The sequence below is a fragment of the Colobus angolensis genome, unplaced genomic scaffold (genome assembly GCF_000951035.1).
Source record: "Colobus angolensis palliatus isolate OR3802 unplaced genomic scaffold, Cang.pa_1.0 Scaffold229, whole genome shotgun sequence".
NCBI classification, from domain to species: Eukaryota; Metazoa; Chordata; class Mammalia; order Primates; family Cercopithecidae; genus Colobus; species Colobus angolensis.
In genome coordinates, this window is record NW_012115477.1 from 1,478,335 (window position 1) to 1,497,147 (window position 18,813).

General features: G+C 37.2%; 1 protein-coding gene across 2 annotated transcripts in view; it reads left to right on the forward strand.

The window, feature by feature from the left end:
* Positions 1-18,813, forward strand: part of HDAC9 (histone deacetylase 9) — a 921,220-nt gene that overhangs the window by 789,206 nt on the left and 113,201 nt on the right. For both annotated transcript variants that reach the window (XM_011944150.1, XM_011944151.1), the window contains exon 22: positions 18,641-18,759. In XM_011944150.1, the coding sequence (XP_011799540.1) occupies positions 18,641-18,759 (119 nt within the window). The remainder of the gene's footprint in view (positions 1-18,640; positions 18,760-18,813) is intronic.

The following is an 18,813-nucleotide window of genomic DNA, read 5'->3' on the forward strand; positions in this document are numbered from 1 at the left end:
CGGGAGGCTGAGGCAGGAGAATGGCGTAAACCCGGGAGGCGGAGCTTGCAGTGAGCCGAGATCGTGCCACTGCACTCCAGCCTGGGCGACAGAGCTAGACTCCGTCTCCAATGCACTCCAGCCTGGGCGACAGAGCTAGACTCCGTCTCCAAAAAAAAAAACAAATACATTACAAATGTACAAATGCATTAGCAGTTTCCCTTAAGTTCAGTTTATGAGTTTGTGATATAAACAGCAGGAAAGGAAAACATTTGTGTGTATTTATCTTCGGAAATAGCACCACTTATTTAATCAGTTGCTTTCTATTAACATTTATTTGGTGAATGTGAACAATACGATCAAATGTAACATTGATTTGGGTCTCTGTGATTTTCCCTGTCACCTCAATGCATTCCCATCTTTTCTCCATATTACTGTTTTTCCATGAAGCATAGGTGGCATTCATTTGCCACCTTAATGATCACTGCTGGATCACTGTTGTCAAACCATAAAGTGCCTTTGAAGGAAATCACAGTCTGTTCATATATTCTTCTCCTACCGCTCAGCTTTATCTTTTTCTTTCTTTTATTTCTTCAGTCCAGCTTTCAACTCTTCACTCCCATGTATGTCATGATTCAACTCCATTTAAATTTATGATGTTCTCTATTTGTCATGGTTTTGGTAATTTTATAACTAAAACATGCTCTTCCTTTGGTCTGGAAGTATTTTCTTTCATTGAATAATTGCTTCTCTTTTTTTAGTTTTTTTTAACTGTGCGTTGCAGCACATTAAAAGTTTATGAAATCAATTTAGAGGGTCAAGATTGGCATTTTTAATAGAATGTAATAGAAGATAAAAGAGTGTTACATATTGTTTCACAAAATATGTTTTAGTTCTGTGTGTGTGTGTGTGCCTGTGTGAGTGTGAGTATGTGTGTGTGTGTGTGTGTGTGTGTGTGTGTGTGTATGTGCTGGTTCCTGGAGTGAAATATATTTTTTTGCTGTTGATTGTGGTTTGAGAATTTCGAAAGCCACTGTTTAAACAGCCAATTAAAATATCATTTTATCTATAAAGCCTTGTCTCTCTTCTCTAGAATAATTAAAAAGTTCATTTTCTATGTCCACATTTATAGCCATATTTTTAGAGTAATTATTGTTTTGAACCGGGAGAAAAAAATCAGTATCTGTATTAATGAACATGTCCCTTTGAACTGGAAGAAATTTGTTTACAGAGCTGCTTCATTCATGCCACCTGAACTTGTTAAGTATACGAATCATAGGAATCTGTCCTAATAGTATGAAACCTAGCACTTGGCACCTTGGCATTGAGATTCACTGTATGTGCTCAATGAATGTTCCAAGAATAAATTAATAAATGAAAAAATCTATGAAAAGACAAACTTGACAAAGTTAGGTTTAACTCTTTTGTTTTGAAATGGGAATGTGACATATACAAACCAATTTGAAAATATTTCTATAATATCTGCTACTTGAAAAGATTTTTAAAAACAAGCTAATTTTTTTAAATATAAGGGTATAGTACTGCTATACTAATAACTGTGGAGTATTATTTGGTCTAAAACAAATACACATGCACAAAAGAAAATTGGTTTTCAAACGTTTTATCCATTGAAATCTCAGATTCTGCCAGCTGTTTAGTGGTTCATTTAGCATGTCACAGTACCATGACAGCAGTGTTGACATACCACCATAACACTCCCTTTTCAAAAAATGAAACTAATCAGTGAGAAAGCTAGCTATCTGTGCATACGGATGCAGACGGCTGCAAATTTGGAAAAATGGATAATCAGTGTATTACTACAGTCTTAGGCTGCTGTGAAGAAATACCCAAGACTGGGTAGTTTATAAAGGAAAGAGGTTTAATTGACTCACCTGGCTGCATGTTCTGCATGGCTAGGCAAGCCTCAGGAAACTTGTAATCATGGTGGGAGGTACCTCTTCACAAGGTGGCAGGAGAGAGAATGAGTGCCCAGCAAAGGGGGAAGCCCTTTATAAAACTATCAGATCTCATGAGAATTCACTATCACAGGAACAGGATAGGGGAAATCGCCCATGTTTCAATTATCTCCACCTAGTCTCTCTCATGACATGTGGGGATTATGGGAACTACCATTCAATATGAGATTTGGGTGGGGACACAAAAATAACTGAATCAGCTTATTTTAACATTTCCTATCTATGAATGTACTTTACTCAGAAATTGTTTTCATGCTAATCCAAGTGACATTCCATAGTCTAACTAATCAGAATATATTTTTATCTTAAGTAATAAAACTACTCTATCATGTCACCATGGAAAGTTCACACTTGGTGGAGTGAACATTGCAGTTGCAACTGTACCTAGAAATAAGTTGCTGCTGAATAAGCATTGACAGCAGTATCTCATTTTTACCATGTCCTGATCTCCTGTGAAGTTTGAGTGGCATACCTACTTCCTTTCTAACTCATAGGAGCACTGAAGTGATTACTTCGATACAAGCGATATGCCTTAATTGCCTCATAGAATCAGAGCACTTAGAAGCACTAATTTTTCATCCAAAAATACAGTTAAAAGGCAGTGAAATTGTCAAGTTTCCAAGAATATGATCTTTGGATTCAGACAGATCTGAGTTTGAATCCCAATTCAGTCAGTTGTTTGCTGAAACAACTTCACTGAATCTCTTAACCTTTATTGAGTCTTAGCCTTACTATCTATAACTGGGATCAATATACATAATTTCAGGTATATTGTGGTCATTGCAATATTAGAAGGAATGTATAAACTTCTTAACTTCATGTCTGGAGCCTAGTACGTTGTCAAAATGGTTGATAATTTTATTGTTGTTTCTAGAAGCAAAGAGTTTGCTTGCCTCCAAAATAAATAAGCAATTTTTTAGTGTTGGAATTAATCCTACTTTCCTGTTATTTTAGATATGAATACAAGTAACACTCCTCGATCTTAGGCTGGTCTCCTGATTGAGAAGACAGCCTAACTCTGCACTTCAGAACTCTATTCAGGCCCCAAGTTCTTTCTTTCTTCTCAGTCTCTTTCTGGCTATGCCTCAGGGAACAAGAAAAATGTGTTACTAAATGAGCTTGCCTTTTGTCTTGTTCATCTCACATTGTTACGCAATTAAAAAAAAAAAGAAACTTGATGATGCTGCCTTCCTCAGAAAGGCCACATCAAAAGGTAGAGTTCACCAAAAATAATACACACTTTTTCCAAAGACACAAACAGTTCCTTGAAGAGGATGTCATGCTGTAATTTGTTTTGTGAATTCTATAAACCACAGAACATTTACTTACAGTAATGTTTGACCTTTCTTTTTCCTTCTTTTTATGCCTACAAAGCTTCTTTTTTCTCTCCTCTTGAGAAGAAATATAAAGGCTAACACTCTTTTATATATATATATATAAGAAAGAGAGAGAGAAACATATATGATTTTATTAGAATACCGAGTTTAATTTTTAGCCAAGGTCCTTTGGCTTTATGCAATAATATTTTATGGAATGCAATCACTTGTGCAAAGACTAAAGAGAGGCTCATTTGAAACTTTGCAAAAAGAATATGCTGCTCATAGGGTAATGGGAAATGCAATATGTGTATTAAGCTACATGCTGCACCCCACCGAAAGGAGAGAAATCCCTATGACTGATTTGATGGTAGTATAATCTCTTTAGGGATTTTTAGGATAAAGAAAGTAATAACAAAAAATAGGCACATAATTAAGTTTCCAAAGTGCACGTGTCACCAGCATCTTATTGTCCCTCTGGAGGGGAAATTTACTAATGACTTGAGTAGACATTTTTCCTGCTATGAGCCCTTTAAAAAAAAAAATCAGCCTTTCTGAATTTTCTAAATAATTCTCTGCTATGTGAGTTTTAAGAACATTTTACTGTCATTTGTGTTCTATTTTCTATTCATTATGGCAATGTTTTACAACCACCAGGTTGCTATAGAAATGAAAATAAACAAAGATTTGGAAAGATACATGTTGCAGGGGCTTGTTCTGCCTCTCTTGCCCAAACCATGAGGATTATGTTCTTTAAATATACTTTCTTCCTTGGTTATCCAGTTGGTCTTAATATAAGGAAACAAAGTAAATACTTTACTCTGAATCGTGTGAAGTTTTTCTCAATGTCTTAAACTCTTTTCATGTCCTTTAAGAATAAATTGGGCTAAAAGAGGATAAAATTAGAAGGAAATAAAGGAAAGAAAAAAAAAGGAAGACGGAAGAAAGGAAGGAAGGAAAGAGGAAGGAGTAATAAGGTAGGCATACGATAAAACTAAAAGTCTGCTATGGAACTGACATTGTCAGCACCCACCAGAACTATAAGGAAGGTGTATTTTATTGAGCAGTCATGGGCAATTTTGAAGAGGTTCAGAAAGAATCAATAGTTCTAATGCATTATGCTGGCAAAGACCCTTGCCCGCTCCCCACACCCCTGTAGCTCAGCCTCGGTTCTCTAGGATGTGGTCTTTTGTTAACTGGATAGTAGCAGAGCAAAGTCTGGACAATTGTTCCTTTCCAGCTGTAGTCCTTACAAATAAGGAAAGACTGATTTAGTAATGTTTATGAAATCAAATACATAACAGCCCCTTTATGTTACTGGACTCACATTTGAAATCATAATAAAATATTTCTTGAGAACCACTGTTGCAAACTTAAAGACACATATTTGCCATATTAAAATTTGCGATATTTCTATCGATATTTCTATGCTTTTATACAATAATGACTGGGAAGGGACATATATACATTATATTCTACATTTCTCAGCAAAAGAGTGTTTACTTCAATACAATTTTAATATTAACTCTTAATGACTTCTAGCAACTCCACACTAAGCATGGTTTTTTTTTTTGTTTTTTTTTTGTTTTTTTTTTTTTTGAGACGGAGTCTCGCTCTGTTGCCCAGACTGGAGTGCAGTGGCTGGATCTCAGCTCACTGCAAGCTCCGCCTCCCGGGTTTAGGCCATTCTCCTGCCTCAGCCTCCTGAGTGGCTGGGACTACAGGCGCCCGCCACCTCGCCCGGCTAGTTTTTTGTATTTTTTAGTAGAGACGGGGTTTCACCATGTTAGCCAGGATGGTCTCTATCTCCTGACCTCGTGATCCGCCCGTCTCGGCCTCCCAAAGTGCTGGGATTACAGGCTTGAGCCACCGCGCCCGGCCAAGCATGTTTCAACATTTTGTTGTTGGTTTTTCCAGACTAGATTTCAGTACAGAGTTTAACAAAGCAAAATCTGTTAATTCTGTTGTCATTGTTTTATATATGGTAATTAGATAAGAATCGGTGTATCTGTTTTGATAGACTAGCAATCTTACCATTTTGCCCAGCTTGCTGTGCTTGAGTATAGGATTTTGCTTAGGGAGGTGGCTTCCTTCTATATTCAGAGGTGTTCCAAATATAATAATATAAATATACTAATACTGTTCTCACAGACAAAGTCCCAAAGTCAGGAAGAGATACTGTTGAGAAAAATTTCTCTCTCAACTCTTAGCTCAGAGACACGTTGGGCAATATCTCAGAATTAGTCAGAAATGTTACTGGCTACATGACACATCTTGGGCAAGGAAAGTCCCTCATTGCCTTCAAGTATTCATTATTTTGAAAAAAACATAGCATTTAAAATTAGCATTGGCTTCTTAAGAACTAAAGCAATATAAACTTACTAAATGTCATATTTGAAACTCTAATTAAAAGAATATACTTTCTGGACTAAGAATATATGTGAGTGCACACACACATACATATTCCTAGTTATAATTTATATTGTGTTATATTACGATATGTATGTGCTATTTGTATGTAGATTCCTTATTCTCATTAATGATTCATTTAAAAACACACAGTGCTATAATTAGGATTGCTATTTTGATGTAGTGAAATGATATGGACTCACATGTCATATTTAGAGCTCCAATCTCTTTAGAAGTGATAATTCTGCCCCCAAAATATAGCTCATACAAACTTTGTTCTTGCAGTGAACTAGTTTGCTCTCCACTCTAGGGTCTAGTATCATCAAAGGAAAGACACACTTCAGAATCGATCTGAAAGGCCAGGGGCAAATAAGTAGGTATCTAGGCAAAGATTTTGATCCACAAGGATGCTGAGCTTCAGGCAACAACTTTTCCTATCAAATACAAGAGAAAGAGACTATGAAGGGGGAAAACAGTGTCCCTTTGGTGTATTAGATCTGGAACATAAAAAGATCATAGAATAATAGAGTTCCATATGACTTTAGAGTTAATCTCAATGAATCCCCCCAGTCCCATTTAATAGTTGAAACTAAGACAATTTACTAAGGTTACCCAAGTGAAGGAAGTGCCAAGAACAGAAATCGAATATCTTGAGTTGGAATCAAGTGATTTTTTCTAACCCCTTACAATTGTACACCAAAACCAGATCGTTCAGTTTTGAGATGGCACACCAGTAGAAATCATTGCAGACTTTAACCCCCTTTTTGAAGACTTTTGGAGAAACCTCACCTTTCCCCCCTCTCCATCTGGTTCATACAGTGTTCCAATGCTCATCAAAGCAAGATGGTTAGAGAACAATGTTTTCCTTTATACTGACAGAGTTCCCATTTGGATAATTAATTTATAAAAATATGAAAAAAAAAACTAACTAGCTTAGAAGCATATCTAAATCAATGAATAAAAATAGGATAAGATGAGAGGAAATTCATTTTGAGAAGAATTATGGAGACAGAAAGAGAAAAGCTATGTAGATTCAGGAGAATGCAATAAACAAAATATGTAAAAAAAAAAGAAGGCATATCATATATATGTCACATTTTCTGAAGGTGTGAAAGTTTTTTAGCCCAATTTTTTCCTTTTCTCCTCATTACAGTAGTATAATTTCTAGATTAAAAATGAATTAAATGAGCATTTACATATTCTTGTAATTATCATCCCCATTCTGCTTTCGTGTCTGGAGAGATTTGGAACCAGCTGGACAAGAGAGGAAAGGACGATTTTCTGATGTTTGCATTTAAAGCAAAGGCTCATAGACAATGAAGCCACAGTAGAAATGTGAATGGCCTTTCACTGAAAGAGGGATTTTACATACATTTGTGAAATGTGCAGAGGCTGGGGAAGAGTGAGGCACCAAGAAAATCTGACCTGCAAACACGAAAAACCAGAGAGGGCATCACTGGGTATAACATTCAACAACTATTTATTGAGTATCCACCATGTGCTAGACTTTAACTTGTCCAGCCCACAGCCTATGGGCCTCATGGGGCCCAGGACAGCTTTGAACGTGGCCTAGGATGGCTTTGAATGTGGCCCAACATAAATTCGTAAATTTTCTTAAAACATTATGATTTTTGGGGGGATTTTATTTTTTAGTTCATCAGCTATTGTTAGTGTTAGTGTATTTTATGTGTGGCCCAAGGCAATTCTTCATCTTCTAATGTGGCCCAGGGAAGCCAAAAGATTGGGCACCCCTGTTTGGACACTCTTTTAGGTCCCCGAAATATATCTGTGAATGAAAAGAGAAACATTTCTTCCCTAGAGAACTTGCGTTTAGTGGGAAGAAGCAATGAAAAAATAAACGTTGGACAAAATATATAAGTAAATCATGTGTGACTTTGGAAGATAAGTGTTATGGTGGAAAAAAAAAAAAAAAGAAGAGAAGAGTTAGGAATGACAGAGGAGGGGTAGGCGTGGGAAGGGTTGTCAGGAGAAGGTCTTACTGAGAAGATAATAGACGAGTAAAGGTTTGAATGAGGCAAGGGAGTTAGTCCTCTGGGGAAGATCATTCAGGTGAAGGGAACAGCCAGTGTGAAATCTCCATGGCCACTGTGAGTACTGCTACAATGAGCATGGGAGCACAAATATCTCATTGAGATTCTGGATTTCAATTCTTTTGGATACACATCCAGAAGTGGGATTGCTGGATCATATAGCATTTATATTACATATTTTTTAAGGAAGCTTGCACTGTTTTACATAGTAACTACAACATTTTACATTCTCCCCAACAGTGTACAAGTGTTTCAATTTCTTCATATTAAACAGCATAAGTGTCTCTGGATGGATGAATGGATAAAGAAAATGTGGTATATAGATACCATAGAATATTATTCAGCCTTACAAATGAGGGGACTCTGCCATATGTAACAACATGGATGAACCCAGAGGACAGTAGGCTGAGTGAAATAAGGCAGAATCAGGACAAATACTGCATTATTTCACTTGTATGAGGTATCTAAAATAGTCAAACTCATAGAAGCAGAGAGTGCAATGGTTGCCAGGGGCTGGGACCAGGGGAAAATGGGGTGTTGCTCAAAGGATATAAAGTTTCAGTTATGTAGGATGATTAAGTTCTAGAGATCTGTTGTTTATCATTGTACCTACAGGTAATATTGTATTATACTCTTGAAAGTTGTTTGAGAGGGTGGATCTCATGTTGAGGATTCTTACCACAATTTTTTTTTAAAAAAGGAAAGAAGGCTGGGCGCGGTGGCTCAAGCCTGTAATCCCAGCACTTTGGGAGGCCGAGACGGGCGGATCACAAGGTCGGGAGATCGAGACCTTCCTGGCTAACCCGGTGAAACCCTGCCTCTACTAAAAAATACAAAAAACTAGCCAGGCGAGGTGGCGGGCGCCTGTAGTCCCAGCTACTCAGGAGGCTGAGGCAGGAGAATGGCTTGAACCTGGGAGGCTGAGGTTGCAGTGAGCTGAGATCCAGCCACTGCACTCCAGTCTGGGCACAGAGCGAGACTCCGTCTCAAAATAAATAAATAAATAAATAAATAAATAAATAAATAAATAAATAAATAAATAAATAAATAAATAAAGGAAAGAAAAAAACTAAGAGGATTGGGAGTAAACAAATACTTTATCACCCTTGAGCCCCCCAAAATGCTCTACTTATAGAGAAAGATATTGGAATGGTGGTTGCCAGGGGCTTGGAGGAAGGGGAAGTGGGAAGTTATTGAGTTACTGTTTGATGGTTACAGATTTTCTCAGTTTGGAAAGATGAAAAAGTTCTGGAGTTGGATGGTGGTGATGGTTGCACAACAGTGAGAATATACTTAATGCCGCCGAACTTAAATGGTTAAATATTTAAAATGGTTAAAGTAGTACATTTTATGTAATGTACATTTTACCACAATAAAAATTTTAGTTGTTAAAAAACATTCCTTTGACCAGTGTGTATCAGGCATATTTGTGAATAGAGTTCTGGCCAGACTTCACTGACCAGAGACTCATGGGTCATTAAAACAAACAAAACAACAACAACAAAATTTGCTTTCACTAGAAGAGAAATGATGAGGATCTGATTAAACATGTTAAGCTTGACGGTTTCCATTTTGAGAACAGAGCACAGGGGTAAAGAGGTAGGATGGGCCCCTCCGAGGAGGCCACAGCTATGATCCTGGTGAGCAGTAAAGCTGGTACAGGTCAGGATGAGAACAGTGGAGGTGCAGGAACATGGTAAATTTCTGGATATATTTTGAAAGTGTAGACAATAGGATTCCTTGGAAGACTGGCTATGGGTTTGAGAAAGAGACAGGGAGCTGCCAAAGATGAAAAATTGAGGCAATAAAAATAAGGGGTGGCAAAAGAGAGAAGGGGGCAATATGTGTGTGTTGGAGTGTAAACAGTTGGAGGGTGAAGGTTAAGGAAGAAGAGCAGGACTTATTCAGGTCTGGGCTGGTGGAACTAGAGGAGAACATCGGTTATACCTGGTGTGCTTAGAGCTCCTAGCACTGATGCTTTTCCACAAATGCCCATAGTCAACCTTCATTAAGTGCCCCCCACAAGGATCCTACTGGGCCTGTGGTGTGTGAGGCGCTGGGGGCTGATCTGTAGCACCAGCAGCCACAACTGCTGCCTGGAATCTGTGTAGAAACAGTTCTTTGATATGCTGCCTTCACCACTTTGCTTGGGAGCATCTTTTCTTTGCACTTCATGCACAAACATAAGTGAATGCATGAAAAAATGTGCAGTCTATAATGTGCATTTTTTGTTTTTGCCAGAGAAACCTAAAAGAAATAAAAGTTCTTGTACCATTTGAAAAGGTATAATTTTATAATCTGATGCTTTCATGCAATGACATACAATTAAACTATAAAGAAAAAAGGTAGGTTTGGATTTTCACCCATAATTTACATTTGCATGATTATAATATGCTATTATAAATTATACAGAGGATCAGAATCTGCTGTCTCAGAGGTGACATATAAGATCATATAACTGCCTACTCAAAACTTTTGAGTTTCCACTCTTGTTCAGAAGAAAATCCAATGTCCTCACAATGGCCTACGAGATGCTACATGAACTGGCTTTATGCCACCTTTCTGATCCCATTTCCAACCATCTTTCCTTCATTCACTTTGTGTGAGCCACAGTGACATTCTTTTGATGCCCTGAATACATGGAAGACCCTCCCACTTCAGGACTATGTCCACCTCAGAATGGCCTTCTCTGGGTACCCCTGTCTCAACGTGCACCACCCCTGGACTTTCTGTACAATTTGTTTTTCACCTTAGTTCTTATTACATGCTTACTGGTTTATTTATATAATGTCTTTCTCCCCTGTTAGAATGTAAACTCCATAAAGGCAAGAGATCAGGGACTTTGCTGTGAACCCTGGCCTATAACTGATGCCCTAACTCACTTTACACATCCTTTCGGGTGGACTTCCTTCACATTGTTTCTTCCTTGTTGGTTGCCCGCTCTTCTCTGTCTCTCAGTACATTGTGTGTGCCTGGGTTTGTTTTCCACCTGCCTTTCCTTCTAACCTACGATCTTTTTGAAGGCAGAGTTACAACATATTTGCATCTTTGAATCCCAGCACCATCCCAGTGCTTCCCATGTGGCAGGGACTCAATAAATTACTTCTAAATAAATATAAAAATATTGTTGAGTAACTTTATAGGTTAAGATGTTGTGAAATTTGCTTTATAATTTTGAGTTGCAGGCTGTGGAACCAAGCCAGAATTCTGCTCCTATGGGAACTCCCTTCTTGCAAGTGAGCACGTCAAATGAGTGGGTAGCGTCTTAAACCGTTCACTCAGCACATGCTGGGGTGAGTCATGGGAAATTGCTAGTGTGGTTCAACTTAAGGACAACACTTGACTCAATGTCAGTACAACCAATTGTTTGGCCATTGACTAGAGATGAAACAGTTCCAGAAATCTGATTCTGAGGAAGTTCAGAATCAGAATCAATTGTTCCAAATCTCATGGAAAGAAATTTAAAGTGGAATTCTTTTCTGCTTACTGTGTTTAGCTTCTAGTCACATGATCGATATCTCTATTAGTGGTAGTACTCTTTCTGTCTCCTTTTATTTTTATAAGGTCGGTTTATTCTCACTAGCATGGGTTTCACCAGGGGTGTAGACATGCAGGGAAGAAGGAAGAGCGTTGTTCTTCAAGAAGAGAATGACAGAATAACCATTGGTAGGTGAGGACAAAAAAGCATATATGCCATTATTATTGCTTCAAGCATGTGTTTTCTAGCAAAGCAATGTAGGTGCAAATCACCAGTGAATCCTCTTCATTCTCCTGTGATGGCATATCCACTACTTGGTCCCACGCCTCATTCTTTCTTTCATACACTTTCTTGCTTTTCAGAAGTACATTGTCAAGTAAGTTATTTGGAAAAGGTGCATTGAAAAATAAATTTCTGAGCCCTAATATATTTTAAAGTATTTTTATTCAAGTCACATACTTGAATGCTAGTATGTGACGGCTGCAAGCAGCATTAAAGTTTAAAAATAATTTTCCCTCAGAATGCAAAAACATTCAGTGCTACTGATTAGGACTTTGCTGTCAATATCATTTTCTGATTCTTTGAGGACACATTTTTTCTTTTTAAGGATCTCTTAGGATCTGACAAGTGTGTATTAAAAAAAATACATAGAGCTTCACATTGGTTAGACTAATCAAATTCATAGACTTGAGTGTTTTTAGTTCTGAAAAATTATCTCCTGTTGTAAGTTGATCATCTCCTCTCCTCTCTTTTCTTGGCTCTCTCAGTGACTCCTATTATTTAAATATAGGACTTCTGCAAGACCCTCTGTCTCTTATATTTTCCCATCTATTTTATACTTTACCTATTTTCTTCCTCTTCTGGAAGATTTCTTCAATTTTATTTCTTCATATCTTCTACTAATTTTTTAAGTTATGCAATTTTAGTTTTTATCTTTAAGTACTTCCCTTGTTCTTTGACTGTTCTTTTTCATGACAGCATGTCTTTGTTTTAAGGCTAAAATATTTTCCAGCTTTTCTTTGAAATTATTATTTTTGTTGTTTGAACTTTCTCTGTTTCATTTAGAGTCTTCTATATACATGTTTGTTTTAATCTTTTTATTTTTTCTTTCATACACGGTCTTCTTATATGCCAGGTAATCCCTGATTTTCCACTCATATTTAAGAAAGTAGTAGCCGGCACCAGTTTTCCCTGTGGTTGTATAAATGGGTCAATTGAGTGTGTGTGGACTGTCAAGACTGTCAAACCCCACTTTAGTGTTAGCATTCTAGAAGACAGCAGCTCTTGGTCTCTGGATCCCCATAAATGACAAAATAAGGAGGACTGCATGTTAGAGTCCCAGTATCTACATTAGAAGTCTTGGCTTTGTTCACACACATACATACTTTTCTTTAAGAAAGAGGCAATCTGACTGTGTTGCTTGGTTGCTGCCATCGAGGAAAGGTAATTAAGGTGTTGGGATGTAGTCTGATATTCCTAACTGACTGACAATTTTTTAATTTCTTGTTTTAAGTCCTGCCTCTTTTCCATCACCATACCCATTTCCTCAGTGGGGCATATGGTGTTAGGGCATACGTTAGTTTTTGTCCATGGTTCCTGGCTCATAACTCCCATAGTTCTTGCTACAGTTTTTTTTTCTTAGTAGGCTGGTGCAAAAGTAATTGTGGTTTTTGCCATTAAAAGTAATATAATGTTGGGTGTGTTAGGCCTCAGGGGCGGGCCTCGGATCTTCTTCTGCTCTCCTTTCACCTGTCCCAAGGCAGGACTCTACTCTTCCCACCCTTCTTATTGTAGGTCTTAAGACTCTCTCTGGAATGATGGAATGCTGAATGTCCTGAAGCTTTCATAAAAACTCAAGAGGACTGGTTTGGAGAGCTTCCAGACAGCTGGAAATGTAGAAGTTCCTGGAGGGGGGCATTCCCAGGGAGGGCATGGAGACTCCATATGCCTTCCCCCATACCTTGTCTTATGCATCTCTTCATCTGTAGCCTTTGAATGTCCTTTATAATAAAGTTAATATCAGTAAGTGCTTCCCTGAGTTCTGTGAAACAGCTCTAGCAAATTAATCCAATCCAAAGAGGGGGGCATGGGAACCCCAGATTGAAGGGAAGTTCCTGGACTCACAATTGGTATGTGTGTGTGTGTGTGTGTGTGTTGCAGGCCAGGGGTGGGGAGGAGGCTTGGGAGAGTAGTCTTGGTCTGGATCTGTGTCCCACCAAATCTCATGTCAAAATGTAATCCTAAATGCTGGAGGTGGGGCGTGGTGGGAGGTGATTGGATCGTGGGAGTGGTTTCTTATGGTTTAGCACCACTCGCCTAGTGCTGTTCTCATGACAGAGTTCTCATGAGATCTCGTTGTTTAAAAGTAGCACTTCCTTCTTCTCTCTCTTCCTCCTACTCTGCCATATTTGTAAGTTTCCTGAGGCCTCCCAGAAGCCAAGCAGATGCCAGCGTCATGCTTCCTGTACAGTCTGCAGAACTGTGAGCCAATTAAACCTGTTTTCTTTATAAATTACCCAGTCTCAGGTATTTCTTCATAGCAGTGCAAGAACAGACTATTAAAGAGACTGAGTCCTCAACTTGTGGGATTTACACTCTCTCCAGGTAGATAGTGCTGAAATTGAATTGGAGAACACCCAGCAGATGTCCACTGCTTGGCATGTGGAGAAAAGCACCCACCTTTGATCACAGAAGTCTTCTGTATTGATGATTGTTGTGGTAATGTGACAGCAGAGAAAAAACACAGGTTTAGAGAGTTTTCCTGACATGGGCTTAATTGGATGGAGTGTCTCTCATCTATTCTGTGGTCGCATGAGCACATATGCAAGGTGGTAGCTTTATTTTATTTATTTATTTATTTATTTTTCCAGTGCACTTCCAGTCAATTTCCTTATTCTGGAAATTTGTTAAAAATTGGTTTGTTGACAACTGTCCTACCGTCTTTAATTGCTATAATTTTATTTATTTTGATATTCTGATACTTGTTAGCATTTTATTTTGAAATAATATTGAAATTACAGCAAAAACTGTCAAAATAGGGCAGAGTTCCTGTATGCCAACACCTAGTGTACCCTAATATTAAAAACTTACATAATCATAGTATAGTTATCAAAATTAAGAAAGCAATATGTGTACAATGCTCTTATCTAAACTACAGATTTTATATGGGACTGCAAATTTTCTACTGATGTCCTGTTTCTGTCCCAGAATCCAATCCAGGGTACTGCATTGCCCTTAGACACCATGCCTCCTCAATCTTCTCCAATCTGTAGCAAGTCCTTAATCTTCTCTTGTTTTTTATGGCCATGACTTTTGAAGAATACTGGTCACTTATTTTGTCAAATATTTCTCAATTTAAATTTGTTTAATATTTCCTCATTATGAGATTTGAAGTTACATGTTTTTAGCAAAAATGCCATAGGACTGCTTTGCCTTTAATGCATCATATCAGGGAGTATTGATGCCGGTATGTCCAGTCATAGGAGATGTTAACTTTATTCAGGTAGTGTCTGCAGTTTTCTTCATTTCAAAGTTTCTATTATTTTCCTTTTTAGTACCTCACAGAAGATACTTTGGGATTATGCAAATATAATGATTGTCCACAAACTTTTGTCCACTAATTTTATTTATTATCATTATTATTGTTATTACTATTTTTTGAGACAGGGTCTTGCTCCATCACCTAGGCTGGAGTGCAGTGACACAATCATAATGCATTGCAGCCTCAAACTCCTGGGTTCAAACGATCCTCCTGTCTCAGTCTGCCGAGTCATTGGAACCACAGGCATACACTATCATGCATGGCTAGTCTTTTTTGGAGAGATGGGGTCTCTGTGTGTTACCCAGGGTGGAACCCCTTAGCTCAAGCAATTCTCCTGCGTTGGCTTCTCAAAGTGCTGGGATTACAGCCATGAGCCACAATGCCTGGCTCCACTAATTTTGGTATCCATCCTTGAATCTTGCATGCATCAATTATTTCTGTCTTGTTCCAATGGTAATTGTATATTTTCCTCAATTCTTCTACATTTGTTAGATGATATTTTTCTGTAAGAAAGAGCTATTTTCTCTCCTTTCTATTCAATTATTATGTATTCACTAGGGACTTGGTGTTTAATTGTTTGGATTATAATCCAATGCAATTTTATTCATGTTGCTACTCAAATTATTTCAGCTTTGGCCATTGGAAGTGCTTTCATGTTGGTTCACATGTCCTACTGACATGTCCATGTCTCTTTTTAAGCATTTTGTTGATGTCTGTCACCACAAGATATTCTAGAGTCATGTAGTATTTCCCCTGATGCAGTGCTGGAATCAACCACTTCTCCAAGGATCTCTGGGTCCTTTTACTGGAGATTGATATGAGAAAGCAAGATCTGGGTGTTAACTCTGCTCCTTGCCACTGGGGTGCCATTTCTTTTAGGAAATATATACTAACCCATGGATACAGTCATCTAAATTATTCATCTGTTAAGAACCATGAGTTCATATGTATCTTCCTATACTTTCTTTTCAGTGGGATATTGGAAAAGATAAGAGGAAAACATGTATGCTTTGTTTACTAACTTTAATCAGAAATCCCAATTCTTCAGAAAAAATTTTAAATTAGTGCCTTTGAAGATTTGTTTTAATAAAAATCACATTGTTTTTCCTACTTTTTACCCTCAAATACATTATTCAGTCTTTCAGACACGATAGATCTTTTTGAGTACAAATTAATCTAGACTGGCATAAATAGAACAGTGAACACTTCCATGGACATTTGTAAAGTCATTGCCAAAATAAAGAGATCTATGGAGTCTCAGTTTCATTCATTTATCAGAGAAGAAAGTAAGAATTCAATGCTGACAATAGGAAAATAAATAATATTCAGTTCAAAATTGAGCACATCTTTAGACCAAGACAGTGTTTGCAACATAGTAGACACTCAACATATACTTGTTGAAATGAATGAATGAACCTTACCGATATCACCATCCATAATCATCTATTGCTATGTAGTTCTTCAGTTTAATCAAAAACACACAGCATGCATTGCAGCATAATGCCTCTGTTCTCATCATGCTTCACTAATTGATTCAGTAAACAGCTTCCACCCAGACATAATTCTAGGCGAGTATATTTTTAAGTGAAAGGATTCTATCAGGTGATGTATCCTTTTTCTAAATTTTCTATCTTTTTCTTACTTTTTGGAATGAGTTCAGATATATAGGATTATGCCTATAAGATGAAGGAATTTGAAAACCCACAGGAAATTAGAAAACACATTGTATTTGTGAATTCAGAAGTGACCTACATAGCAAATGTGCAATTTGCTTCAGATAGAAGCCAGTAGATTCTGTATATTCAGAGATATGTGGCAAAGAGAGCTATAGTTTCCCTGTAAGTGGGTAATATGTCTGTATTAACAAAATATTTGCATCCATCATATTTAAGAAAAGAGTACTGTAAATGTGAATGGGGCTTTTTGACCACTGATTAACTATAGGAAGATTGGAAAAATAAGCTGACTGTTGGCATTTTCTGCTTTTTGAGTTAGTTTTTCCAAGAAGAGAGAGAAAAATGAGCTTGCTTTTTGTGTCTTCTCTGTAGGCGCTTATACTCTGTAGATCATCTCTATGTTTTCAATGTTCTAAAATTATGTGGGCAATCTTGTCTCCTCTCCTGTCTTCTTGTACTTCAAAAATATGCACCTATATTTAATATCCATGGGTAGAGAGAAGACTTTATTGAGAAGATAGTATGTGAGTTGTGCCTTGAAAGATGGGTAAATACTGGGGGAAAAATGAGGGAAGAATGACCTTCCAATAGAGGGAAAAGAGATGGAAAATTAATTACTATGATGCATATGATTGCATGGACAATCTGGTTCAATCATCTACTTACTGACTTTTGTGGAAGCATCCATTCTCTAAGGGAGTACGTAGGATTAATAAAATTAAATAGAGTATCTTGATAAAGCACTCTTAATTCTTTGAAAAAACTTATTCCAATCTCTAATATCCCAACATATACCACATGACTATTTCACTCATGAAAAGTAGTGAATTTATTATATGTGGCACTTTTAAGGACAACCATAATGTAAGATTTGCAATTACTGGGATGGGGAAGAACCTAGTATATCTCTTGATAATGTAGCTGTATTAGAAATTTTTAATTTTATTGAAGAAAAAACTTAATACAATTGTGTATAGTAAATAAAATTAGGTTTTCACTTAGTTTTACTGATGAGCCAATTCAGATTTTTGTGGTTTACCAGTTGTTGGAAGGACTACTGTGGAAGTCACTTACATGTATATTTATGAACTGGAAGGATAGAATTTTTATGACAGTAGTGGATTATTAGGAAAAATATTTCAATCATTTACATTTCTAGGTAAGTTTCAACTAAATATTTTTACTGCATAACTGCAACTTCTTGATTATGATATGCAATAACATTTTTTAAATATAAAACTAATATGTAATCATTATAGAAAATCTGGAAAACTTACAAACATAAAAATTAAAGTAATTATGTCATTATTGAAGGATAACTATTTTAATATTTGTTTTGGTTATCTCTCACAAACACACAAGAGTGACTGTACTCCTTTTTAAATTTATTATAGCGTGCAGTTTCCCCATTTCAGTAAATAGTTTTTGAAATTTAAATTTTTATGATGGCATACTGGTCTTCAAGCCTGTGTAAAAATTTTATAAAGCCCAGTTGTGTCCATTAGTCATTCTTTCTCAAAGCTAGCAATGATGAGAAAGAGGTTTGGGAGCCCTGAAGTTGAGAAAGGAAGTGTTGAAGTGTCTGACTGGGGCCAGCAGGGGTTGCTGTCATGGATGAGGCTGCCACATTCCTGGTGTGTCTGACTTTGGACTCACTTAACATTGTAGTCTGGATTCTATTAAGGGAATTTTGTGTTTCTCCTTTGCAAGAGTCACCCCCTACCATGATAAATATTTAAATTTTTTTTTTTTTAAGTTGGGAAAGCAAACTTTTCCCAAAAGAAATTTATAGTTCAAATTTACACCAAGTTCTCACTAACTGGAGCAAGCCGGGTTTTCACTAAAGCTTTGACTTTCCTCTGTAAAACATTAGTCACTCCCTTGGAAGAAGCAGTTTTTTATAGGCAGTGCGATAAAACAGCCACAGACGTATGTGTAATATGATGGGTTTTATAATGTACCTGCAAAGCAGTTTGGTTTTTTTGTTTTTCCATTTGGAGGAAAAAAGATGAAAGAAAAAAGACTGAATTGGGATGCTAAAATAATAGCGATTCATTATTAAGGAAATGATACATTTTTGTTCCATTCAAATAATGTTTCCACTTTTCTTTATTCTTGGGAAGTTCCTATTGTTGTGCCAGGTTGTTTCCACTGAATGATTTTTAAAGGTATTCACCAGTCCCACATGTGACCGGTTGCATTTTTACTGTGCAGGACCATCGTGAAGCCTGTGGCCAAAGAGTTTGATCCAGATATGGTCTTAGTATCCGCTGGATTTGATGCATTGGAAGGCCACACCCCTCCTCTAGGAGGGTACAAAGTGACAGCAAAATGTAAGTATCTCTTTCAGGACTTTATGAAAGGCTCTGATATCATACCATCTTTGA